A 26,622-nucleotide genomic window follows, 5' to 3' on the forward strand; every position below is an offset into this window, starting at 1 on the left:
AAACTTTGGGACTCATCACAATAATTGATTTGAACCAAGCTTAAGACATATCTTAGTAATGATAATATAGTAAGATTTTTTTTTGTTTTTTTTAATTTTTATTTTGAAAATTTTAAATATGAATAAATCTAAATCATTGAATGATTAGATGATAGAGATAAGCTCACTTTACTTCCTAAATTGAGAAAGCTCACTTTGGAGGATCTAATGCAAACTTTAGAGTTGACATTAATAAAAATGAAAATAATAACTTAATTAAGATTCTAAATCTTTTAAAAATTTATGATGTTTTAATTTAATCCTTTATTTTTAATTATGTCCCTCATAAATCCTCTATAATTTTTTTTATTAGGTAATTTTTCCATTAGTATTTTATTTGTTTGTTTATTTTCTCATTTAACATTTCTAACTTCTATGAGTTTTTATTTAAATTTTAAATTTATCCCATTATAAAGAGGCTAAATAAAACATTCACAACATTTAAATATCTCAAATGAAAAACTTATAATATTTATATTAGTCGTATAAAAATAAAACTATACTAAATATAAAACTAATAAAAAAAATAAAATATTGATTAATTTTTTTATTCAAATATCTCATTTTAAAATAAAATAATAAAATTAAAAAATGTTTTTGAATATTTACCGAAAAAGGTATGAAGCTTCTAAGGTCAAATAATAATTACAAAACAAATTATTTATTTTGGAGCAGTACACAGCTCCAGCCTGAGAGCTAGAATACAAATCTGAATTCTAAGTTACAATTTGCAATCCTTCCTCTGTTACTGTGCAAGGGACACAGAATTTGGTAGTCACAAAATCCCTTTCTTCTTCTTCTCCCACACAAAATCCCTTCAATGCTGCACTTTTCTACGGTCCACAATTCAATTCCCATCTTCTAGGTACTGTATCTCCCCAATTTCTTCATTCTCTTCCTTCATTTTTTTTCAATTCAACCTCCACCGCTCATAATTCCCTTGTTGAAGACACCCCCACTTCGTGATTCACTTTTTCTGAGCTCAATCTAGCTGTTTCAGATCTTGGGTTTTACCTCAAACTTAGCGTGAATCTTGAATTCCAATGAAATAATCTTTTTTTTTTTATTACTATTATTCTGAACACCCAAATGGAGATTTCCAGTGGAGGTTGTTCTCCCAGAATTAGGTCTGAATATTCAAGAAAAGAGGGATCCGAGGGAACCCCTTTTCAGCACATGGAACTCTCTGTTCGTGATCGCAATTATCAAATCCAATCGATGAACGCTTTGGAAATTCTGAGAGAGACTATTAGGATTCTTAGGTTCAATTCGTGGGGTTTCATGGCAATCGCTTTCATGCTTATTTGTCCTGTTTCTGCCGTGCTTTTGTCTAATGTAATAGTGGATGAGTCTATTGTGAAGAATCTGTCCATTAGGCTTATGTTGGTTGCACAGACTAGTGGTCTCCCTCTGAGACCAATCATCAAACAGTCTTGTCAGCGGTTCGCGGAGACCGTGGTTTCATCGGCCATGTGCTTTCCTTTCTATGCTACATTGTTGTTGTTGTCGAAGGCCGCGGTTGTCTACTCTGTAGATTGTACTTATTCGAGGAAGAAGGTCGATGCTTCCAAGTTTTGTGTGATTGTTGCCAAGTTTTGGAGGAAAATCCTTTTCACATATATGTGGGTGTGTACAGTTGTAGTTGGCTGCATCACCTTGTTCTGTGTTTTCCTTGTCGCGTTCTGCAGTGCTTTGGCTGTTCTTGGTTTTTCGCCCGATGTTGTTGTGTACTGTGCAATGCTGGTTGGGCTGGTTTTCTCGGTTGTCTTTGCCAAAGCCATAATCATCTGCAACATTGCGATGGTGATCTCGGTGTTGGAGGATGTTTCAGGAGCGCAGGCGATGCTTCGGTCGAGTATTTTGATCAAGGGACAGACACAGGTGGGTCTGCTGATATTTCTTGGATCAACAATAGGAATGGCCTTTGTGGAGGGCTTGTTTGAGCACAGAGTAAAGACATTGAGCTATGGTGATGGATCTTCCAGAGTGTGGGAAGGGCCGCTCTTGGTGGTAATGTATTCATTTGTGGTGCTTATAGATTCCATGATGAGTGCAGTTTTCTATTTCAGTTGCAGATCTTCTAACATGGAGATCTCAGACAGTGAAGGCAAGTCAATTTTAGAAACTATGGCCATTTCGGCTGAATCAGTGGGCTTTCAATGACATTGCCAGCATGATGACATTGATTGTGCCGATTGAATTAATAAGATGCAGAGGGACGCTGTAAGAGATTGTTCCCAGAAAATTGTGTTGGCCATTGAGGAACCTTGCAAGTTGCAACAGTTCTTCCTCTGAGCATTGGATAGGAGAGCTATATAGAGTGAATGACTTTGGATGGCTTTTTACCTTACTGAGCTTGCTCATTTCAGCTTACGGAAATGGCTTCTTTTAGTTATATTACAAACATGGAGAAACATATAAGCGGGATATTCGATGTATTTGTTTTTTGAGTGTCAGTGGAAAAGCTAATATTTTATAGACAAAAATGGAAGAAATTAATTTAAATTGAACCACATTTTTATTTTTCGCTTGTGATACACAGTTTGATCTTTAATTTAAAACATTAATGAACTACAATTAGCTTATGTAGACTAATATGCTCTTCTCTAAAATCTGTGCTATTCGAGAAAGATGTAAAAGGCGAGTTTATTAAATTCTGTTCTATTATTTGTCTCCGTCGTTTACAAATATCCCCCGATGCTTAAAAGTATATTTCTTTGTTCTAAAATGGTTACGGGTCTTTCTAGGCTAAGGCATGCGACAAGCCTCTCTGAGAGGTCTTAGGTTGGTATGTAAAAATCTTCCTACTAAGGGAAAATACTTGCTGTGATGTTTGAAAGTTTGTTCTCTAATTCAATGGACGTGATGCCTTTTACAATTTGTAATACATTGTTAAATTTTTTACATATAAAGAATCAGCTCATCTGTTGGTAATCAGTATGGACCAAGTGAATTCTTGAAAAAGTATACTGAGCTCATTTGCATTGAGAAATCTCTATATGTAGATTACTGTCTAAGGGATTCACCTTCTGATTTTGTCTTGCATTGAATGATCTTTCTGTGTGTGCATAACTACTTATTCCTTCTGATTTTGCTTGCATTGAATGATCTTTCTATGTGTGCCTAACTGCTTATTCCTTCTAGTTCTATGTATTTTTTTTATTCATAGAAATTGAACTCAGGTACCAGGGGATTTACAATAACTCACACACAATGTTCAACCCATTGAGTTAGATCCCTTAATTCTAGTTCTATGTATGAGAATATTTGTTAGTCTTGTCAAAATTTTGTTGTTTCACTTGTTGACGGTACGAGGTTATAAAATACTACCATAGTATAGTATAGTTTAGTTTGGTGATCTGCCCCTGCAATTTGCAACAAAGGTGAGAATGGCCATTCTACTTCCCTAAGTGAAAGCAGTAACTTTCTACTTATGAAAGCAACAAAGGTGATATATCAATATTTAAGGCGCTATATGTGTGAACCTATGAAACATGGACTTCAACACGGCATGGGACACGACATCAACATTGCGGTTAAATTCTAAAACATAAGACACGAGGATACGACATATATATATATATATTAAGCATAAAAAAATTATATTAAGTAACACATTATTATTCAAACCGTGCAACACACAAATAAGCTCCAAAATTAAATGTATAGTATAATTGTATTCATTTAATTGTAATTGTGTCGAATTTAGTAAATGATAACCAAAATTAATTAAAATTGAATTACTAATGATATAAATATACACTAATCTTATGAGAGAGTAAAAAAGCATTTAAAGGCTTAAGAAACATTGTGCTTAAATATATTCACCATTATATATTGTTGCATTTGAAAGCATTTTATATTTTTTGAAAACCAAACCTAAATTAACTTTGAATTGTACAACATGGTCCATTATTTCCTTTAAAAAATATATTAAAAAAAGCAAAAAAAAAACCACTACTTTTCTTTCTAAAAGTAGTCATTTTTGTTAATCAGGTAGCAAAGTGAATACATATTTTATTGAAAACACAATGACTTGTGGTAACCTTTCAAGCTTTAAGAGTAATTGTGCAAGAGAACAAAACAGAAAAGATAAAAGAAAACAATAGTAGAAAAGGAAGTAGATGAAAATTCCTTTACTAAAAACAATGTGTTTTAAATTAGTTTATAGAAATATAAATCATGTAACAAATTTAGAGTACACTAATAATTTTATTTTTCTTAAATTTAACAAAAACAAATTACTATCAATATTTTTTACCTTTTCTTGTATCATCTAATACTTCCAGAAATAAACTTAGAAGAAGCTATCATTTGAATTCTTCCATACCTGTCAGTGCCCCAAGCAACACAAGAATGAAGACACCCTTGCTTCCCATCCTCCAATTAACTTCTCTTCAGCAAGGATTTTTTTTTAATCAAGTAGCCAAATGAATAAAGACTTTATTCAAAAGAGAATGACTTGTGGTAACCTTTCAAGCCTAAGAGTAATTGTGCAAAACAGAAAAAAAATAAAAGAAAGCAATAGCAAAAGAGGAAGTAGATGAAAATTCCTTTACTCCAAACAATATGTTTTAATTAGTTCATAGAACTATAAATCATGTAAGAAATTTAGAGTAGACTGATAATTTTATTTTTCTTAAATTAGACAAAAAAACACATTATTATCAGTATTTTTTATCTTTCTTTTGTATCATCCAATACTTCTAGATTTTTAAACATGAAAAAAGATGAATGAGAATAGACACTTACTCACCACTTCTTGTGTTGATAGAAAACTTTTTGATTCCTTAAATGAAAAACATCAAGAAATCCATAAACCCCAACCAAAAAATAAAGAACATTAAAAACAAATATGAAAGTGTAGATCTTTAGAATTCTTAGAGAAATCTGAATTCTTAGAAAGTGCAGATTTTTCAAGGATTTCTTTTCTCATTTGAGATACTTTCTTGTGAATAAAATTTTGGTTCCATCCAATACTTGCAGATTTTTAATCATAAAAAAAGATGGATGAGAATAGACACTTACCCATAGTCTCTTGCTATTGGTAGAAAACTTTTTTATTCCTTAAATGAAAAATATTAAGAGATCCATTAAATCCAAAAATCCAAAATCAAGAAAATTAAAAACAAATATGAAAGTTCATATCTTTAGAATTCTTAGAGAAATCTTACTTCTTAGAAAGTGAAAACTTCAAGGATTTCTTTTTTCATTTGAGATGCTTTCTTGTGAATAAAATTTTGTTTCCCATCCAATACTTGCATATTTTTAATCATTAAAAAGCTGGATGAGAATAGACACTTTCCCATGGCTTCTTGCTGTCGGTAGAAAACTTTTTAATTCCTTAAATGAAAAAGATCAAGAAATACATTAAATCCCAAAAACCGAAAATGAAGAAAATTTAAAAAAATATGAAAATGCAGATTTTTAGAATTATTAGAGAAATCTGAATTCTTAGAAAGTATGGATTTCAATGATTTCTTTTCTCATTTGAGGTGCTTTCTTGTGCATTGGTTCATGATATATAGACCAAAAGGACCCACAGTACCAATCCGCACTTGTTTCTCTTGATCACCAACTATTTGATAACAAAAAAAATGATCAAATTAAAACATAATATATATATATATATATATATCAAATTTAATGTCAGCTTGAATCGGTGATACTTGTGACTTAATAGTCATTAAAATAAAGTAGTTATATATATGTTAGCTCCACTTTGGCATCAAAATAAAATAGTTATATATAATCAAATTGAATCATATATATGTCAGCTTGAATCGGTGATACTTGTGCTATGATTTCTTTTAGAGATTTCTACTGTAAATACTTAAGTAGACGCATAAACTTTCAATCAACATGATACATGTAGGATGAACTTTTTGCCATATATATATATATATATATATATAGAACAACTTTACTTACACTTCACAAAATAGGTAATACGCTCATTTTAATTGAAGAATCATCTTTATAAAAATTGATTTAAGAAATAAAACTAAACAAAAAATAAAATAAGTTAATTTATTTGATCAAGAATATATTTTTAATTAATTTAAATATGATTTTCATTTTAAATTATCGTTTCTTTTGAACACAACTGTATATTATTTAATAAGTTTTTAATATATCAAGTTATAGATATGATAAAAAAATATTACATTTTAATTTAAATATCTTGATCAAATTAAATTTAAATTATTTTTTCCACAATCGATATCAACCCTACTACGTAGATATTAAATAATAGAATTTATATTTGCAAAATTACAATAATAACATTTTTATAGTAAAAATTTTATGTAATAAAATTTAATTTTTTATTTTTATTTGGTTTTTTACTACAGTAATATAGACATATTTCTATGTTGAAAATAAACTATTAAGCTAAAACACCTTGTTAAATTTGATCTTAAATTAAATGAAGTTACAACAAAACAAACATATGTATAAATTGAACTTTATGCTTTGATTGGATTAAGAAAGTTTCCAAATGAAAAAAAAAAGAAAGGGAGAGAGATAAGAAGCTTGGTATAGTCGATTGATGCTTAAAAATAAGAGTATATCATTTAAAATTACAAAATCCTCTTTAATTACATTTTAAGGGCTAAAGCAAATCAAGTTACAAATAAGTCAGAATTTGAAGGGTAACATTATTATTGGTGAATTGTCATATTCAAATTGCACCATACAAATTAATGCTATAGTCATATCCGGATTGTCAACTTACAAATAACACTATAGTCATATCCGAATTGCACGAGTTCAGATAAGTCAAGATTTGAATTGAAGTTATAGATTAGTGATATTTAAAATTTGTAGAGTTTGGTGGCAGTAAATAGTACTTGAATTGTCAAGCCAATAGATTGATTCTCCACTTTGGTTAAGACCAATAAACAGGTTCATCCTTGTCACGGGTTACACCAACCTTATAGTTCTAATAACAGGATATAATCAGGTCCATTTAGGCCTAAACAAATCTTCAAAAGAAAATAAAATGTAAGGCCAACCATCACAAACCTGATCAAATCGAGTTACAGTTAAGCAACTAAACCAATTTACAGACTGCCCAAAATGTTTGTTAGGAAATGATTGGTAACCAAAGAATAATGTTTGTTAAACTTAGAAAGACTTCCATCCCAGTAATGAAAATGAATATTTGGAAGAGGAAAAGGTAGTCAAATCCCATCTTCATCACCGTATCATATGAATAATTGCCTAGTTAGATTAACCAATGAAAATGAATATTTGGAAAAACATAATTTAAGGAAAGAAGAATCTTCTGGTCCCAATTCCAATTATGGCACTAAAGAAAACCAACCTAAATCACCGTGCAAGAAAGAATTATCCTTTTTAATTAACATAAGATCAGGATGAGGATTATCCCAAATTGCACCACATTTCAATTCATACACCATTGAATTATCCCTTGATTCTGCATATTATATACTTACACAATTGAATCAAGAAGTATAATCACTTTGCTTCTGCTTCTTGGTCCTAGAACTCTCCTCCTCTAAGGATTTCAATTTGTTTTTTGTAGCGACAATTTTTGCACTGCGACTTGTTTGTCCCATGGCACCACCACCCAGTGAGATGCATCTTGTGCCCTTCACCAGCTGCTTTTGTAGACCTATCAGTTGTTTCCAACATGCACTTATCACCGGCAAGACGAACCACCAGTGGCCGGCCGCAAGCTAACCTCCCATGCATTTTCTCCTTGGCTAATTCTGCTTCCTGCATTCTCACTTTAACAATGGAAATCAGAAATTTCTAGAAAGTAAAGTAACTAATGTATTCAATCAACTGGATAAAAGCAAAACCATGTGACTCCCCGCGTTTTGGGCCGCGCGTGTGCCATAAGAAGTCCTCAGAAATTATCTTTCCATAGGGAGAAAACATTTTAAGCAAAGCAACTCTGGAACATATTGAGAAGAAAAGGAGAGAATATGTCAGTATGCACATTCACCACAAAACAAAAACAAAGTCTTGGTGGGTAGTTAGAAAGCCTCACTCTGTAATTCTAAGATCAAGGTTACCAATATAGAGTCTACTTTATCAAAACGGGCCAGCCCGGCCCATGTGGGCTGACCCGCAACGGGTTGAGCTAAATGTGGGTTAGTCCAGCTCGGCCCACTTTTGTGTGGGCTAACAAAATGCCAGCCCGGTCCGGCCCACCACGGATTGGTGAGTTATGCGGGCTGGCCCACTTTTCTACCTTTTTTTTGTTAAAAAAAAATGTATTCCAAACAACTTAAAATAAAATATAATATAAAAACCAAACTAAATCAAATCCAAACATTCAATATTAAAGTGATTGAAGTCTTCAAAATAAACATTCAACATTAAGATAATTGAAATTTAAATGTCATAAAAAATAAACTTCTAAACTATTAAAATTAAACATTAGAGTCATGGTGTGTGAAATCCAAAACAATTTTTTCTTCTTTCTCAACATCACCATTAATTTCATCTACAAAGACAAAAAAAATAAACAATATCATTAATAAATCAAATAAATAAAATAGCACACCAATTTCTTCCATATTTAACTGTACATTATATTTAACTAGTTAATTAATCAATTAGTAAATGATTAATAAATAATAAATTGATTAATTATTAATTGAGTTAAACTTGTCTTTTTTTTAAATCTGTTTGTTGTAGTCGTATTAAACTAGTTAATTAATTGATTGGTTTTGAACACTTCATTATTTTTATGATACACTTGTTTATTGGAGTTGTGTTAAACCTATCTTCGTTTTCTTAATAATTTCTAACTTTGTTTCTTATTTGACTACTTCTAAAGAAATGGCAGATCAAGAAAGTGGACATCAAGATACAACTCCTGTTCTTGGCTATACTCTTTCACCTTCTCCTAGTCCTTGTTATACTCTTTCACCTTTTGCTGGCCATGTCCCTTCAGCAACACCAAATGAATCCATTCTTCCACATGAAGCAGAAGAAATAGCTGATAATTTGGAGGGGACAACACAAACAGGAACAAGTAGGCTTAAAAGTGAGATTTGACAGCATTTTGAAAAGGTCAAAGTTAATAGACAAGACAAGGCCCAATGCAATTATTGCTAAAAAAATGTTGGGAGGAAAATCAAAGAATGGAACAACGCACCTATGGGGGCATAAACAAATTTGTATTCAATACAAGATTTCCATGGGAGGGAGTACAAGGCAAACATTTCTCGTGCCTAAGGTCATCCATGGAAAGCAAGAATTAGGTACAAAAACTTATGATGCAGATAATGCAAGGACAGAGCTTGCAAATGCAATTATTATGCATGGGTATCTACTTTCCATTATGGATCATTGGTTTTAGGAGACACTCAACAACTTTACAACCTGTCTTTCAAGTTCATTGTAGAAACACAATCAAAAGAGAAATATTCAAAATTTATCCGGAAGAGAGATCAATAACTTTGAAGTTATTAGATAGTCTTCAAGGAAGAGTTGTCACCACATCAGAAATGTGGACTGCGAGCAATCAAAAAAAGGGTTATATGGTTGTCACTGCTCATTATATAGATGCCTCTTGGAACTTAAAAAGTCAAATTTTGAGGTATGTTAAAAATTTTGAATTATTTTTATATCATTGTAGAATTGTTGCATGATAAAATTGTTGAACTATTTATATATTATTTGCACTTTTGTATGATTGTGATTAAATTATTTATATATTATTTTAAGTTCACTTATGTTTTCGCTCCTCACTCAAGTGAAAAGCTTTGTAATGTGTTAGTTAAGTGTTTGATGGATTGGAACATTGATACAAAGTTGTCCACTATCACTTTAGTTAATTGTAGCACGAATGACAAAATCATTGACAAAATTAAATATAAGTTGCACTTAGGAAGTTTATTAAGGGATGAGACTTTACTTCATATGTGTTGTTGTGCACACATATTCAACTTGATTGTAAAAGATGGGTTGAAATTTGTGAAAGATGGGATAGAGAAGATTAGGGATAGTGTAGCATTTTGGATAGCCACACCAAAAAGGAAGGAAAATTTTAAGGAGACAGTGAAACAATTAAGGATCCCGTGCACTAAGACTTTGGTTTTAGATTGTCCAACTAGGTGGATCTCAACTTATAAAATGCTTCAAATTGCTATATCATATGAAGTTGTGTTTACTCGGTTGAAGCAGCGGGAGTCCCAATATACTTGTTTTCTTCATAGTGGCAATTTTGCCAAGGATGTGTGTGGGAGGTTGAAAGTGTTTAATGTTGTAACGAAAATATTTTTTGCTACTAAACAACCAACAACTAACATGTACTTTTCAAAGATTTGTAAGATCAACCTGGCAATCAAGCATTGGGTTACTTCTCCTAATGAACTCATTCATAAAATGACAAAAAAGATTATGATCAAATTAGATAAATATTGGGATGTGATTCATGATATAATGGGAGTTGCTATTGTTTTGGATCCAAGATATAAAATGGAGTTGTTGCAATATTATTATCAAAACTTGTATGAACGTGACTGTTTTGCTCAAGTTAGTAAGATAAGGCAGTTGTGTTATGACTTGGTTTCTGATTATCAATTTAAGATGAATGATGACTCCTTCCATAGCTCTCCAATACCTGAAGGTGGTAATGTTAAAGGTGATGAATTATGTGAATTTGATAAGTATATTTCAAGGGAAAAAAGGCCATAAGTTCTCATGCTAAAATAGAGTTGGGTCATTATTTAGAAGATGATGTTTTACAAAGATCCACTGATTTTAATATTTTGTGGTGGTGGAGGTCGAATGGTCTCAAGTATCCAACATTTGACGCAACTGCAAATGATATCTTAGCTATTCATGTATGAATAGTAGCTTTTGAATATGCTTTTAGTACTGATGGCCAAATTTTAAGTCCTAGTCATAGTCGTCTTCATTGGACTACTTTAGAGACATTGATGTGCACTAGAAGTTCGTTATTGAGTGCTGAAATTTATGGTAATGTCTTGAATACTTAATTTAGTTATCATATTAAATGACTATTTATTTCTAATTTAATAACTAATTATTTATATTATGTTATATTTGATACAGGTATTTTGAAATCTAAAATTCTTGCACAAAGTAGTACTTTGGTTAATGAGATAGTTTTAGATGATGAAAGTATATGCCAAATAAGAATGTAAATTTTTAATGATCAATTTCTTCTTTATATTAAAATTTTGGTTTATGGTTTATACAGGTGATAATGCAACTAATATGATGGGAAAGGAATGAATATTACATCCAATGATTGAAGAATTAGGAGTGTAGCTAGTTTTATTTTGGAGGAATGAACACTACATCTAATGTTGGAATTTTATTCTAGTTACATACATTTAAGACTTGTTTGAATCTTGTGTGAAATTTTTGAAACTTATGTTAATTGTTTGGTATTGATAATTATATGTTTTATGTTGTGATCTAAGAAACATCGACACTAACACGAACACCAAACACGACACGAACACGGACACGTAGACGCCTGTAATCTCCAAAATGTAGGACACGGACACGGCTATATATATATATATATATAATTAAATAAAATAAAATTACATGCTTAAGTTTTTTATACGCTTAAGTTTTTACAGAAAAAAAATTATATATGAAGGAAAAAAATCAACATATAAATAATCTATAATATTTTTGCAAAAGTATAACTTATAAAAAGTTTTGTCGCATGCAATAATCATATTTAAGTGGACATAGATGAGCTAAATATCTAACATCAAAAAATTTTAAATTTGTCAAAGTCATATTGAAAGTGTGGTTATTTCTTTCAAAAAGGCAAAAAATAAGGCATGCCAATACTGCCAGTATTCACAAGCAGGTATTCATGGAATCACGGGCGGATAAATTGTGCCATCTTGTACCAAAAAATATGGCCCATACCTGCTTTCAATAAATTTGGCAGTGCCAATCTTCCATACCTATAGTACAGGTCCTATACTATTCATTATGAAGAAACACTAACACGACAGCGAGAATAACACGGCAGCCAAATTAGAATAACCAAAAAACAGTAACACGACAGCGAGAAGCCGAGAAACTAGAACTGGCACTCCGGCAGTGACAAAAACCAAAAAAGAAACAGGGAGCAGACGAAGAAGATGATTGGAAAGAGCTACCTGTGCAGGGAAACAGAGGCGACGACATGCAACAGTGGAGGCCGCTTGCGGGAAACGTCAAGGAGAAGACGAAGAAGAATCATTTTCGTATTTGGTAAGCATTTTTTGAATAAATAATAAAATATCTTGTTGGACTTGGGCCGCGTCCAATCGCACGTGTCCATTTCGTGGGCCGCGTCCAATCGCACGCTTCTTACATCCAACCGTGTCCAATGACGGCGGAGGCAACGGACACCGCGTCGCACCGGAGTCTTACCCGTTTGCGTGTCCGGTGCGCCTTCGACGCGGGACGCTGTACTTCAATGGCGTGTCCGTGCTTCATAGGTTATGATTGATATCCACAATTATCACTTTGATTTATGTCATTGTTGTCTGAAATTGTATTTATTCTATGAATGTTGTTTATGATTAAATTGCTAACGAGATATTTCAATGAATTTTTAAGGATGGGGGACAAATTTCTAACTCCGCTTCTGGAGCGGGGATGAGGGCGGTTGAGATTCAGGGGCAGGGTGGGATAAGTAAAAACTGTCTCCAAATGCCCCCGTTGTCATGCCTAATTGCTAGTACTCACAATGCTAACAAAGTTAATTTAATAGGACAAACGATCAAATTAATGCATTTTAAAAAAAAATGAGAATCAAATTGAATCTTTTAAAATAATTTAGGAATTAAATTGATAATTAAGAAAAAAATAAAATATATATTTGAAGAAGTAAGCTATCGATGAAGCCAAAATCATCTCTTCAGTCCAAATCCTTAACTTCGTCACGATCTAGAGACTTCATAATTAAAAAAACGCGATAAGAATCAGTTAAGTGCATGAATAAACACTACATCATATTATTATTTGGGATAAGTGTAAAATCATAGTTTTATGCGATTATTAAATCAAAACTAATCACTATAATAAATTTATTAACTTTTTGTAATAATTATATTAAAATTTGTCATAATTTGTTTGTTAATGGTGTAAAACACTGTATTAAACTCTTATTATTATATATTCATATTAAAATATGCATAATATCGTTGGTTCATAACTATGACGAGAAAGGGTGAGGTAGTAAAATTATCCATCCACGTAAACATCCGGTTTCAGTTGAAGCAGTTAAATAGTAACTAACAACAATGAAAAATAGAGGGGGCAGCAAATGCAAAGCATAAAAATATAATATACCCCACGCGCTTTAATCCCCCGACGAAATTTACGAGCAAGAATAAAAAAAAATAAAAATTATGAGGTGACATTCAAAATATCGTTGAGCAAAGGACCAACCAAAACCAAAACCAGAAGATAACAATTAAACCGTTCTTCTTCGATTCAAGTTCGAAGAAGAAGCGATGAGTTCGGGTAGCAGCCACAGCAGTGAGAAGGAGAAGGAGAAACAGAGGGTGAGTCGCACGTCGCTGATACTGTGGCACGCGCACCAAAACGACGCCGGATCGGTGCGCAAGCTCCTCCAGGAGGATCCCTCGCTCGTCAAGGCCAGGGACTACGACAACCGAACGCCGCTCCATGTGGCGTCCCTCCACGGCTGGATCGACGTCGCCACGTGCCTCATCGAGTTCGGCGCCGACGTCAACGCGCAAGATCGCTGGAAAAACACCGTAATAAATTATACTGACAACAATGCAAATCAAGGTTTTAAAAATCGGTCCGCAACCGTAATTGAGACTACATCGGCTTTGTCCGCGATTTGTAGGATATAAAAAAACGTGACAAAACTGCAATACGACTGCCACCGATATTTAAAACCTTGATCCTAATTATTATCACTATTGTAATTATTATAATTACTTTCTCACTGTATATGATAGTATTATTCATTGTGAAATGAGTGAATGAAATTTAGGTTTTGGAAATTTTGGACAGCCTCTGGCGGATGCGGAAGGAGCTAAGAAGAGTAATGTGATCGAGCTCTTGCAATCGCATGGAGGATTGTCTTTTGTGAGTTTCCTTTTGTTTTGTGTCTAATTTTCTATTCAGTGATGAGTGAAGTTGTTGAGATTTGAACGGTGGTGATGGTTGGTGGCAGGGGCAAAATGGAAGCCATTTCGAGCCGAAGCCGGTAGCGCCGCCGTTGCCGAACAAGTGTGATTGGGAAGTCGAGCCTACCGAGCTCGACTTCTCCAACTCGGTGCGAATCGGAAAGGTAGGTTTCGCCTCTGCATTTTCTCTGTTTCGGTGGTGGACGTGATTTTGGTCAACGGATTTCACAGCTTGCTGTCTGATTTGGTCAACTCTTTGTTCCACCACTACATTTCAGCAATTGTTTCTTAAACATGGATTAGTTGTATGCTTTAGTGCCTAGAGTAGCAAGTTTGATAGTGAATTCAATTGTTGTTTCGTAATCATAATCGAAGGACAGTTGTCGGGTTTTCGATCTTATTTATCACTGATTGTGGGAAGAAAGGAACGATTTACGGCCTGTTTGATTCCTCTCACACTTTTTTTTTTAAAAAAAAATATTGAAAACAATTTTACACTAATCAGCAATCTATTTCTCATCCACGAGCTATTAATGCCTTCACTTTTGCCAAAATCAATTCTTATTTTCTACATTGAAGGCAAAGCAACTCTAAGTTGCTAGTTGCTTCCAGGTTTTTCATGGTGCCACCATGATTTTGGGTCCCTCACCACCAAACCAAACACTAAGTTTTGATTTTTTATTTCAATACAAGTGTTTTAAAAACCAAAAAATAGAAACAACTGAAAGATGTTTTCTTTTCATCTTTTTCTGTTTTGTTGAAATGCTCTGTTTTAAGTGTTCACAAGATTTTAGAAAATATAAATATGGTCAAGAGACAAGCATTTCCAAATGTGTTCAATGGGTGCTCAAGGAACAAACAAATTTTAGAAAATACAAAACTGTTTTTAAAAAAATAATAAACAAACAAGATCTTAGCTTCTTTTTTTTTCAATGACTTAAATTGTTTTCTTGTATTTTTTTATGTTTCATGAAGGGTTCTTTTGGTGAGATTTTAAAAGCCCATTGGCGTGGAACACCAGTTGCTGTTAAACGTATTCTTCCATCTCTTTCAGAAGATAGATTGGTGATGTGAGATTCTTTCTTCTGTCTCTAGTATTTTGTGTTCAATTAGGTTGCTGCTAGTTAGTTGTTATTTGTGATGCGAATGTCTTTTGATTGCTTGTGATTGTGACTAGTGAAGTTGTTAAAACTAAGGTCTAAGGACTTGCTTTTACCGGTCATCTGCCCCATCTTACACGGGGCTATAGGGAAAGACATTAGCTAGTAATTGAACTGTTTTTGCTAAATGTATGTTGTTCAGGTTGAACCTACTTCTTTAGGGACAAATGATTTACTCTAATCCATTGGATATTTGGATGGTTAGTTATGTCTGTGTGTGATGAATTATCAAAATTATTGGAAGGGGAGGGGGGGCTGCAGCAATATAAATCATATTTTCTGTCCCAGTTTTTTTTTTTTAATATCTTATATTTTGTGTGTTAATTTTTATACAGTCAGGACTTCAGGCATGAGGTCAATTTGTTAGTGAAGCTTCGACACCCCAATATAGTTCAGTTTCTTGGAGCTGTTACTGCCAGGAAGCCCCTTATGCTAATTACTGAGTATCTAAGAGGGGTATGTGAATAAAACATAATTTCCGTCAGATTAAGCAATCTACACCTAGTTTTTGGTTTAACAAACTTATGCTTTTAATTGAATTTCTGTTTCATTCATATATAGGGTGATCTTCATCAGTACCTCAAAGAAAAAGGTGCACTTAGTCCTGCAACAGCTATCAACTTTTCCATGGATATTGTCAGGTATGGTGTCCTACCATATCTATCTTTTTTATTTTTTTCTTCTAAAAAGAAATTAAGAATAGAAGGGATATACATAAGAGGAGGATAGGAGGAAATTATCTTAACTATGAACAATTAAGCACATAAAAAACAAATTAGCCCAAAAGTGCTCTCCTATTATCTTTACATCTGTTATATAACACCCAGCAGTTTGTTGAAGAACTGTGGCATTGAGTTCCTGCCACAGAAGCTCCTTATTTCTCTTCTACCCCTTCTAGGCCAGAAACCTTCAACTTCACTCTCTTATTGTTCAAAGTCCTCTCTATAATTAGGATATCAGCTAGCTTGCCTACTTCCACCATTATCCATCCTAAATCTCGTTTTAAGCTTGTAATTTCCTTACTCTGCCTATGCAATTTTATTTCTTCTAACACAGTATTCATGCATTCTAAACTTCTAATTGTTGATGCATAGCTTTCAAGATCAATGCAACTTCTTATTCTTCCATGTAGCTTGATTTAGAAGTCATGATAAAATCTCTGCATAAAATGTTAGTCAACAAAAAAGAAAGTCACACAATAATATTCTCATGTTTATGCACTCAAATAATGACCTCACACACTCATATTTGTTCACTTGATTTCAGTTCCACCACTTAATTTCTTTAAAGGAGAGATCAAATATCACTAAATAAGATCAAGAAGAGTAAGATCCTGGTAGCAAGTTTTCTGAGAAATCAAGAAGATCACTAGACAAAAAATTATGAACACAAGGAAACTAGAAAGGAGTAACAATCAAACCACTTAGACAAAAAAGGACTTAGGACCACTCCAAACACTATTATGGTCTAAAGATCAAAATATAATATTTTTTTATTCTTTTTAATTATATTTTTCCTTTTTTTTTCTCTTTTTTCTTTTGCCTTTTCTGTTTCCTTTTTTTAGAATGCTATAGTAAAAGTGAAACAATTCAGAATTATAGAAATATAAGGGAAAAGATTTGGATTATCACATGTGATCAAATCTCGAATATCTAAGATAGATGAACAAGAAAGAGATGAGCGCGACAACCTTATGGTCACAAACTAACAACTAATAGATAATGATGTATAAACAAGAAGAATTGATGAGGATATCTACTAATAGAAACAACAATAATTGATAAGGACTACGTGATAATAATTAATAAGGATATGAAAGAGATAGGTACGATTCTATGACAAATTGTCAACTAACAGAAAAGGATGTAGGAACAAGAAAATAATTTGATGAATCGAAGGAATATCAAATGCAGAAGTGTTTTATTTTCTTTTTTGTTTTTGTTATTCTTTTTGAAAATATAAAGTCACAAAACAAATAATATTTAGCTAACAATCAGGAACCTTAGATACCAAACTGATACAGAAAAGAAGATGGATAAAGATATGTGGACACAAGAAAAACATGAATTGAAATTTGATTCTGACTACGTATGAGTCTAATTCCTAAAACCCACAATAATATTCACCGGCGAACCAAAATTGATCAACTTTGACCCAGTGAGAACTTTTGCAATCACATACTCTAAGGAGAGGAACTTTGCACAAGATTTCTACTCATGATTCTCAATAACATTCTAGTAGAATTTTACAACCCCTGAGAAGAAAATAAACTGCCACCAATGGAGAAGAGAATCCAAAATTTCTTATCCAAAGTAATGTTCAACTCCTAAAAGCAATGTTTTCTTTAGCTTATGTAGCCAAAAAGTAACCAATACAATTTTGGTCTTAAGTAAAGCTCAAAACATGGAAGCTAACTGAAAATCCTTAACCAACTAATGAAAATAAGTCCTAAACCATTACAAGTCCAAAATTCATAATTAACTAACAAAAGTACGCCTAAACTACTAGAAGCCCAAATTAGGCCATATTGAATTTGCAAGGCTCATATGAATTTCAACTCATTATTTAAGTCTTACTTCACTTATTAACATAGCCTAAACTACTCCATTTAGTCTTTCAAAGCTTCAATCTAGTAGACCCATGCTGTTCTATTGCTATCCAAGACTGTTGTACAAATTTTAGCAACTAGGTTTGCCATAGTCCCTTTACTTCTCATAGCCCAAGCTCTTGTCATTGGACTAACATGAATCACAAATGTATCGCTTGTATTTTGCTTTGGCTAGCCTCCTTGATCTCTATAAAATACTATGACCAGTGTATATCTAAGCCAATTTCACACATCCTGTATTTAATCATCTGAGATAATAGAATTAGGAAATCTAGAAGAATTTGTCTATATTCAGCTTTGCTTAATCTCATCACTATGCTAATATATGATTTGTGAATATTGTTTTGTAGAGGAATGGCCTATCTTCACAATGAACCAAATGTTATAATTCATCGAGACCTAAAGCCAAGGTAAGTTGGTTATTTGCAACCTAGATATGAAAATATTATTATGGATAACCTGCTAGGCTGCTACAGACAGTATGTCATGATGTATTGCTTATGAACAAATTGAAGAAACCAGATTGACAAAATTTTATGCCGTAAAACACGTGCAGCTGGAATTCAGAAGCCTTTGTATTATATGTTGAAGTTTATTTTCTGAAATTTCAGGAATGTTCTTTTAGTCAATTCTAGTGCCGACCATTTAAAAGTTGGAGATTTTGGATTGAGTAAGCTTATCACGGTCCAGAGTTCTCATGATGTATACAAAATGACTGGTGAAACTGGGAGCTGTGAGTATTCTCAGAATTTCTTTTTAAGTGTTAGTATCCCATTCTTGTGCAAAACTTAAATTAATTTCCTTCTTCTTGGGGATAAAAAAAAAGACCGCTACATGGCTCCTGAAGTTTTCAAACATCGGAGATATGATAAGAAGGTTGATGTGTACTCCTTTGCAATGATTTTGTACGAGGTAATTCTGCTTACTTAATACTGGAGTTTTATGTAATACAATTTGAAGCTAATTTTAATGCATGATATCCTTATCTCATGCAGATGCTTGAAGGTGAACCACCTTTTGCAAGTCGTGAACCTTATGAAGGAGCAAAATACGCTGCTGAGGGACACAGGCCTCATTTTCGGGCAAAGGGTTATACTCCTGAATTGCAAGAGTAAGTCTGATACATTTCTTTTATCTAATCTTCCAGCACTCTATTTTGAAAGCTAATTCTTGACATGGTGCTCTTTCACCAAATGTTGAAGAGCTTGTGTTGTTATCATTCTTCTAAGTGGGTCTACGTCTATGGTTGTTCACACTTCAAGCCTAATATGGCTTTCACATAACAAGCCATGTTTGAGATATATAAATCATTTCTAGGCTTGCACCTTATAGTTGAAGCTTTTAAGCGAGTAGGTCCTTTACAAGTCAAAGAAAAAAAGTATCTAATGTAGGCCACTTGTGTCCTGGCTTAAAATTAGGTGGATAATGTGGTCTAATTTCACTTTGGGAGGAAAAGGAAAGTTGATATCTTAAAAATGGTACAATTGGAAGTTCACCTACTTAGATGTGTCCTATATAAGTACTTTCCAAGATGCTTACAATAGAGAAGATATTTCATGTCTGAGCAACGCATCCCTACAATTAATGATATCCTTGACATTTTAAGTCTGACCGTTCAACATCTGACTTAGGATTGATTTATTCTCTTTGCTTTGTTACAAACTCGTTTGGTTTGATTTGAGATTTTTAACTGCATATCCTCTAGTGTGTTTTTAAATGTTCTGTGATATCTAAGCCATTTGATATGTCATTACTTACTAAGCTTACTATTGTATATTGCCCTAACAGCACGAAAGACATCTTATTTTGTTGTCCCATCTTTTACCTTTACACTGAAAGGGATGGTTAATAATGGTTACAAATTTTCCCTCATTCACCATACATGGACGAACATTGACCAACTATATGCTTACTGTCGTTGCTTAGTACTTCCAATTTCACTAACCCCAAGTGAGTGTGTGACTAGCATAAATATGATTTAAACTCTTTCTTTGTGATCACTGAATTAGAGGTTCGGGAATGATTTGTAAATTAGGTTATTAGAAGTTATAGCAAGTAAACATTTATTTCGTTTAGGCAGGCCTTGATCATATGAGCAATCTTATGGACTTTGGCCTTTCATGTTGTTTTTAGGTTAACGGAGCAGTGTTGGGCTCATGACATGAGTCAGAGACCATCCTTCATAGAGATCCTAAAACGGCTTGAAAAGATCAAGGAGAATTTACCTACAGAGAATCACTGGCACTTGTTTACCTCATAAATGTCTAATAGCATTAATTTGTTCAGAAATTCAGATGATTTATTTAACATTACCATTCTCTGGTTTGGTGCCGGATTTATGGATAGGTTGAGCATACTGGAAAACCTGCAAAGTCAATACTTGTTTTCAACTGTTTGGATTAATGAGCAGAAAAAGGTGATGTTGATTGCCCTGCCTTTGGTTACTACGTTTTTACCTCATTAAAGCTCTCGTTTCATTCAAGCGAGCATATATATGCAAGTTGTTGCCTAAGTGTAAAGCGTTTCAAGTGTACAAAGCGTACAAACTAATTGAGGAAATAAGCCACTTCACATGCTGTCCGATGTTAAATGTTCCATCTTTCGTTTAAAAATTAATAATAGTTTTCACTCTTCTATTTTCTCTTACCAATTCCTCTGGTATAGATGCTACCAACTATTTTGGTATTGCACTTCATGGGAGTTTCTTTTCGCTAGTTTCACGTGAATAAATGTTAGTTTAATAAATTGTGCACCGGGGACCATAAGGAGCAAATAGGTGCAAGCTTCAATCCCACTTTCTGCCTAAATGCAAAAGTGGAAGAAAACAAAATGACAGATGTGCCTTACGATCTCTTTAGTTTCTTGGAGCTATAAGAGTATATCCAGTGCTCATTTTATAAACAACTCATTTACTCCAAAAAAATTTAAAATAAATCTATTTTTTGATAATTATATTCTGATTTGATAATGTGTGTAAAATAAATCTATACTACACGAAAATAAAAATATTTTATTTTTAATGATATACATTTAGGAAGCAATTCAAATTCAAATCAAAATGAGACTAAACAAAATAAAATTAAATACAATCATATATATATATATAATCTTTATTTAATTATATAAATAATTATCATCAATATTTGATATGATAATTATTTCTGTTAACACATAATAGAAAATTGGAAAAATATTTTTGGACATATTTTAAATTTAAATGAAAATAATTACTACGGAAAATAATTTATTACAACATCTATTTTTGGAAACATAATTAAAAAAGAAACTATTTTTTAAATAAGATAAATTTCAGATGCAATGACTAAGTGTGAAGTATCCATATCAAGTTTTTTTAATGTCCGTATCAATTCTTATTATGACTTAAAATTTTGAATTTGAAAACGTAACATGTAACAATAAAAATATTTGAAAATTAAGATAAATTTGGAAACTCTCCTTAATGGGTTTTGTATCCTATTTCAAATTTAGGTTCTCCATTCCATTCCTTTTTATATGCTTCCTCTACTCCCTCTCTTCAATATCTAATGGTTTTTTTTTTTCCTTCTTTTCTTTTGTCCTTTTCCTTTATTTTTGCATAACAATGCATGAAACGTTTCTATTGTTACTTCTTTTTTTTTCCCCAACTTTAGAGGTGTTTCAAAGGATGTTAGTCTACTTCTCCTTTGGAATCTTAACAGAACTTGAGCTCTTAACAACTCGGGTGGGAGCAACCAACTAAATGGAAAAACTGAAACAAAATCAACATATTTAATTAATTAATTTAATTTAAAAATAAATGTAAAACTATTATTAAAAGAAGGTTTTGTCACTTGGACAAATGTTACTTTTTGATGAATATTAATTATCGACAAAGTTACTAGATATTTTATACCAATAACATTGTTATCAAAAACAAATAAAAATGAACTAAATCAACTTTTAAAAAAAAAATTAAAATGAAGCATGCAAGACATCACCAAAGTGAAGGGGATCCTACCTAGGATAATACCCCATGTTCTTGTCAAATGATGATTGAACCTATGACCCTATTGAATACCTATCCAATATACTTGATCCCCTAGCCTAATTGGTCATACGTGACCGAGAGGGGCTTACGTGAGGGGCTCTTGGTCGACATAGTGCGGGAGAAAAGGCTTGCATAAGTTGGTGGTAGTTTTGTTTTATGGTCGTGGTAGTTGGGATGAAAAAATGTGCTCTGACATTGTCTTTTCATCTTCCTTGTTTGATAACTGAAGCGCTTTCCATTCCCCACCGTTGATCAAACATAATCCTACGGTGGGATTTTGTTTTGGGCTAGGGCCCAATTGTTATAAAAGGGGTGAAAGATGTCAACTTTTCACCCTTGCTTATTTTTACCTCTCTTGATCGAGCACTCTTTTTTCTATATCAAGTATGTTTGTAATTTAGGAATAATGGGTTCATTTAGAGACAACTCAAAGGAGTCTGAGGAGTTAGGTTCAAGGGTCAGGGGTTCGAATGAAGAGGTATTTGTCGTGTCCTTAGGTTCCGATTCCATAGAGTCTGGTTCATTCTTGTTGACCGTCTCATTTGCTAAAGAGGGCTTTACTGACCTCTCCACCTTTTTGGATAGTTTTTTGAAGCAGATAGTGGACAACATCAGTCGTGGGGTCGGTCATAATGCTAATACGGCGACAGGCTTTTCAAATCGTCTAGTCAGGGCCCTTTCAAGGACAAGTATAGTCAGGGAAGAAAATGATGAGTCTTTGGCTGAAGATGCACCTTGGAAACGCTAGCGGTCCATGTTGAGAAGAAAGATGAAACAATGAATGTTGGATTTTTCGAGTGTTCACCCTTTCACCAACATCTCGATTCTAACCAATGGTGGTTTCTTCACCAATGAATTTTTGTTGAGCCGTTTTGTTGATTTGGCCCATAACTCGAAACACGACTGCCATGTGCTAAACAAGAGTGATAATGTTGCCAATTGGACCAATTTTGGGGCCTTTCAAGAATGGACGACAACCATTGCCCAACACCTTCAAGGCTCTTCAAGGGCAAAGGAGCAGAAAGAGGAGTTGAAGAAAGTTGAAGAATCCCTTGTCGTCGTGTTCTCCCTTAACATTAACTTGGTCGAAGATAATTCGGATTTGAAGGCTTGAGTTGTTGCCCTTGAGCTAGAGGCGAAAGGACTTGAGACTCAAGCCATCAAAGTTGAAGACTCTTCCAAGTTGAGTGATGAGGAGATGGAGAGGCTAAGGACCTCACTTGCTTTGGTGAACAAAGAGAGGGATGACAACAGGAAGGAGAAGGCTCGCATTGAGTAGAAGGCTTGTGATGATGTATTTGAGGTGCATGCATCCAGCTTCAATCACCACCTTCATCAAGTGCTTTTTCATTGTGACGTGCCAGATGAGTCCATCTTTAACATGGATAAGGATGTCTATAATGGGCAATTGATTCCCATTGATGACATTCCCGAAGATGGGGCTTCTATTGCTGAATTGTCGACGACCCCTCCTGTAGCGACCCATATGACCAACGGGGTTTAGGAGGATGAAGATGATGGTAATGATGACAACGAGGTGCACAAGGGGATGATCACGACGAAGGTTCCTAAAAACTTTTAAGTTTTTATGTACTTTCGACCGATAGTGTCGCCTTTTGTAATGATGGCCCTCATCCTTTTATCCATTAATGAAATATTTCACTTTTTAATGAAGTGTTCTCCTTTATATGTATTTAGACCAAATTATGCATCTAGCTTGTGGTCATATAGTAAATAATTTGGGAATTCATTTTTAATCAAAATAGGTGTTTCTATTAAATAGTAGATGACTTTAAGTTCAAGCTTAGTCGGAATGGTCTTTTGGGAGGGAATTTTTAGATGAATTTAGTTCAACCTTAGCCAAAATGGTCTTCCAAGTGGGAACTATTAGATGGCCTTTCGAGAGGGAACTGTTAGACAAATTAAGTTCAACCTTATCCAAAATGGTCTTTCGGAAGGAAATTGTTAGATGGATTGAGTTTAACCTTAGTTGAAATGGTCTTGTCAAGAGGGAACTGTCGGGTAATCAAAAAAGAAATCCTCCCTGTCCAAAGAGAGTATTCGAAAGGATGTTATTGAGACAAAAAATAGCATAATGTGAATGTCTTCATTGATAAGGTTTGATCAGGTGTTCCTCATTAGAACCTTTTCGGTAAAAACCCTTTCACATTTTTATAGGGATAAAAAACTGAGATAAGAAAAAGAGTACATCACCCTTTACATCGACTAGCTATAATAAAACTTTAAATGAGTAGAGTTCCATATTCGAGGTACAACTTTTCCAGACAGTTCCTCGAGCTTGTAGGCTCCATTATGTAGATTATGTAGGACTTTGAAGGGTCCCTCCTAATTTGGGGCTAGTTTGCCTTCTGCAAAGTCTTTTCGAGCTTCACCCTAAACTCTCCATACTAGGTCTCCTTATTTAAATTATCGAGGAGTTAACTTGGAGTTAAAAAGTGTTGAGCCATTTGTTGTTTGCATGCTTCGGTTATGATGACGACTTCTTCTAGCACTTATTCTATAAAGTCTAGGTTTACCTGTAGGGCCTTCTTGTTCTCGGCTTCTTTGAAATTTTTCCTTCTAAGGGACATCCCTCCCACTTCTAATGGGATCATAGCATTTGTTTCGTACACTAGCTAAAAAAGGGTCTCTTTGGTATTGGACTGTGGGATGCATTGATATGCCCATAGGACCTTCAGGATCTCTTCAGCCCACCTTCCTTTGGCCATTCCTAGTCACTTCTTTAACTCTGATAAATAACTTTATTAGTCGCTTCAGTCTAACCATTGGTTTGAGGGTGCTCTACAGTTGTCACTCAGTGCTTGATGTCGAGGTTTGTCATGAACTCATTCAATTTTTGGTCTGTGAATTGTAAATCATTGTCAATTATGATGACACATGGAATGTCGAAATGTGCAATGATGTTTTTCCACAAAAACTTTGGACATTTCTGAGTAGTAATTGTGGCCAAAGGCTCAACCTCTACCCATTTGGTGAAATAGTTGACAACTACTAGCAAAATATCCTCTGACCGAGGGCCATGGGGAAAGGTCTAAGGATATCCATTCCCCAGATGGAAAATGGCCACAGGGAAGTAAGGGGACGTAACTCCTCAGTCAGTCAATGAATCAAATTTCCATGTTTTTGACATGAATTGCATTTTTTTGACAAAATCTGCGCAATCCATCTTCAAAGTTGGTTAGTAATACCCAACTTTTAATGCTTAAGTTGGCATTGATCTTCCCAGAGTGCAAGCCACGTACTCCTTCATGAAACTCCCAAATGACGTAGTCGACCTATTCTCCATTGAGGCATTTGAGGAGAGGTGAGGAAAAACCTCGTTGGTATAGGTCACCAGCTACTACAACATATCTTACGGGTTGAGTTCTCAATTTTCTTGCCTTCTCCTTGTCTACCAGGAGGATTCCTCTGAGCAAGTATTCGACAATGTCAGTTTTCCAACCTTTCGGTTCCTCTCCTTCCACCTATAAGCATTCTTTGGCGGATATACTAGGAGTGGGTAGGGTTTGTTGGATAAAAGTTTTTAAGTGTCCAGGTTGGGGTGAGGATGCCAACCTTGCTAGTTTGTTGACCTGATCATTGGTGTCTTAGTTGATGTGGGTTACCTAAACTTCATCGAATTCATCTTTAAGCTTTTGGAAACCATCAAAATACTTCAATAGTTGGAGATCTTTAATCTAAAACACTTTGTTGATTTGTATGGAAGCAATTTTAGAATAACTTCTTCACTTGACTTTTAGGGCTCCTACGTCCTTAGCTAACTTGAGGCCAAAAAGTAGTGCTTCTTATTTGGCTTGATTGCACGTGGCCTTAAAAGTGAAAGTAGTGATTGTAACACGGTTACACTATTTGGCCATTCCAAAATGACTCCGGCTTTGCTACCATGTTGGATGGATGACCCATCTACATGTAGAGTCCACCAATATTCCTGAAATTGAGGTTGGGGATGAAAGTTGTTTACACAGTCTACCAAGCTTTGGGCTCGAATAGTACCTCTTGGTTCGTAATGGATCTCGTACTCTGATAGTTCAATGGACCATTCGATCATCCTGCTAGCCAATTCAGGTTTACGCAATACTTTGGCTATAGGGGAATCAGTTTAGACGGTGATTCGGTGACTTTGGAAAAACTGCCGAAGACGTCTAACAACATTGACTAAGGCCAAGGCCACCTTTTCCATTTCTTGATATTGAGTTTCTGGATTCTGTAATACTTGACTCACAAAGTATATGGGTCTCAACTCGTTGTTTTCTTCTTGAACAAGGGTCGCACTTATGGCTTTGGCAGAAACCAAAAGGTACACTATGAGTATTTTGTTGGTGTTCAGCTTTGAAAGTACAACAACGCTTGCAAGTGTAACCTTCAATTGCCAAAAATTTGCTTTGCACTCGTCATCCAATTGGAAGTTTTTGGTCTTTTTGAGGAGATTCATGATTAGTTTGGCCTTCTTAGCGATCCTAGGCAAGAATCTTGATAGGGAGGTTATTCTTTTGGCCAATCTTTGTGCTTCTTTGATGTTCCTAGGACTCCTCATTTCTAGAATGGCCTGACACTTATCAGGATTCACATGTATCCCTCTATGTGTCAGCATGAAACCTAGGAACTTTCTCCCTGTACCCAGAAGACACATTTATCGGG

At 34.0% G+C, this 26,622-nt stretch overlaps 2 protein-coding genes and 1 pseudogene across 2 annotated transcripts; 2 read left to right on the forward strand and 1 right to left on the reverse strand.

The window, feature by feature from the left end:
- The first annotated feature begins 719 nt into the window (after positions 1-719).
- LOC114419856 lies at positions 720-2,565 on the forward strand. Its single transcript, XM_028385659.1, has one exon. The coding sequence runs from the start codon at positions 1,129-1,131 to the stop codon at positions 2,200-2,202; it is 1,074 nt and encodes a 357-aa protein (XP_028241460.1). The 5' UTR covers positions 720-1,128; the 3' UTR covers positions 2,203-2,565.
- Positions 2,566-7,338: 4,773 nt separating this feature from the next.
- Positions 7,339-8,099, reverse strand: LOC114417784 (annotated as a pseudogene).
- Positions 8,100-13,215: 5,116 nt separating this feature from the next.
- Positions 13,216-20,517, forward strand: LOC114419857 (integrin-linked protein kinase 1-like). The gene is made up of 11 exons (XM_028385660.1): positions 13,216-13,787; positions 14,053-14,127; positions 14,216-14,332; positions 15,144-15,238; positions 15,664-15,784; positions 15,890-15,969; positions 18,287-18,346; positions 18,548-18,669; positions 18,763-18,848; positions 18,932-19,047; positions 20,070-20,517. The coding sequence occupies exons 1-11, from the start codon at positions 13,521-13,523 to the stop codon at positions 20,194-20,196; spliced, it is 1,266 nt and encodes a 421-aa protein (XP_028241461.1). The 5' UTR covers positions 13,216-13,520; the 3' UTR covers positions 20,197-20,517.
- The last annotated feature ends 6,105 nt before the right edge of the window (positions 20,518-26,622 follow it).

The sequence above is a fragment of the Glycine soja genome, chromosome 7, assembly GCF_004193775.1.
Source record: "Glycine soja cultivar W05 chromosome 7, ASM419377v2, whole genome shotgun sequence".
NCBI lineage: Eukaryota > Viridiplantae > Streptophyta > Magnoliopsida > Fabales > Fabaceae > Glycine > Glycine soja.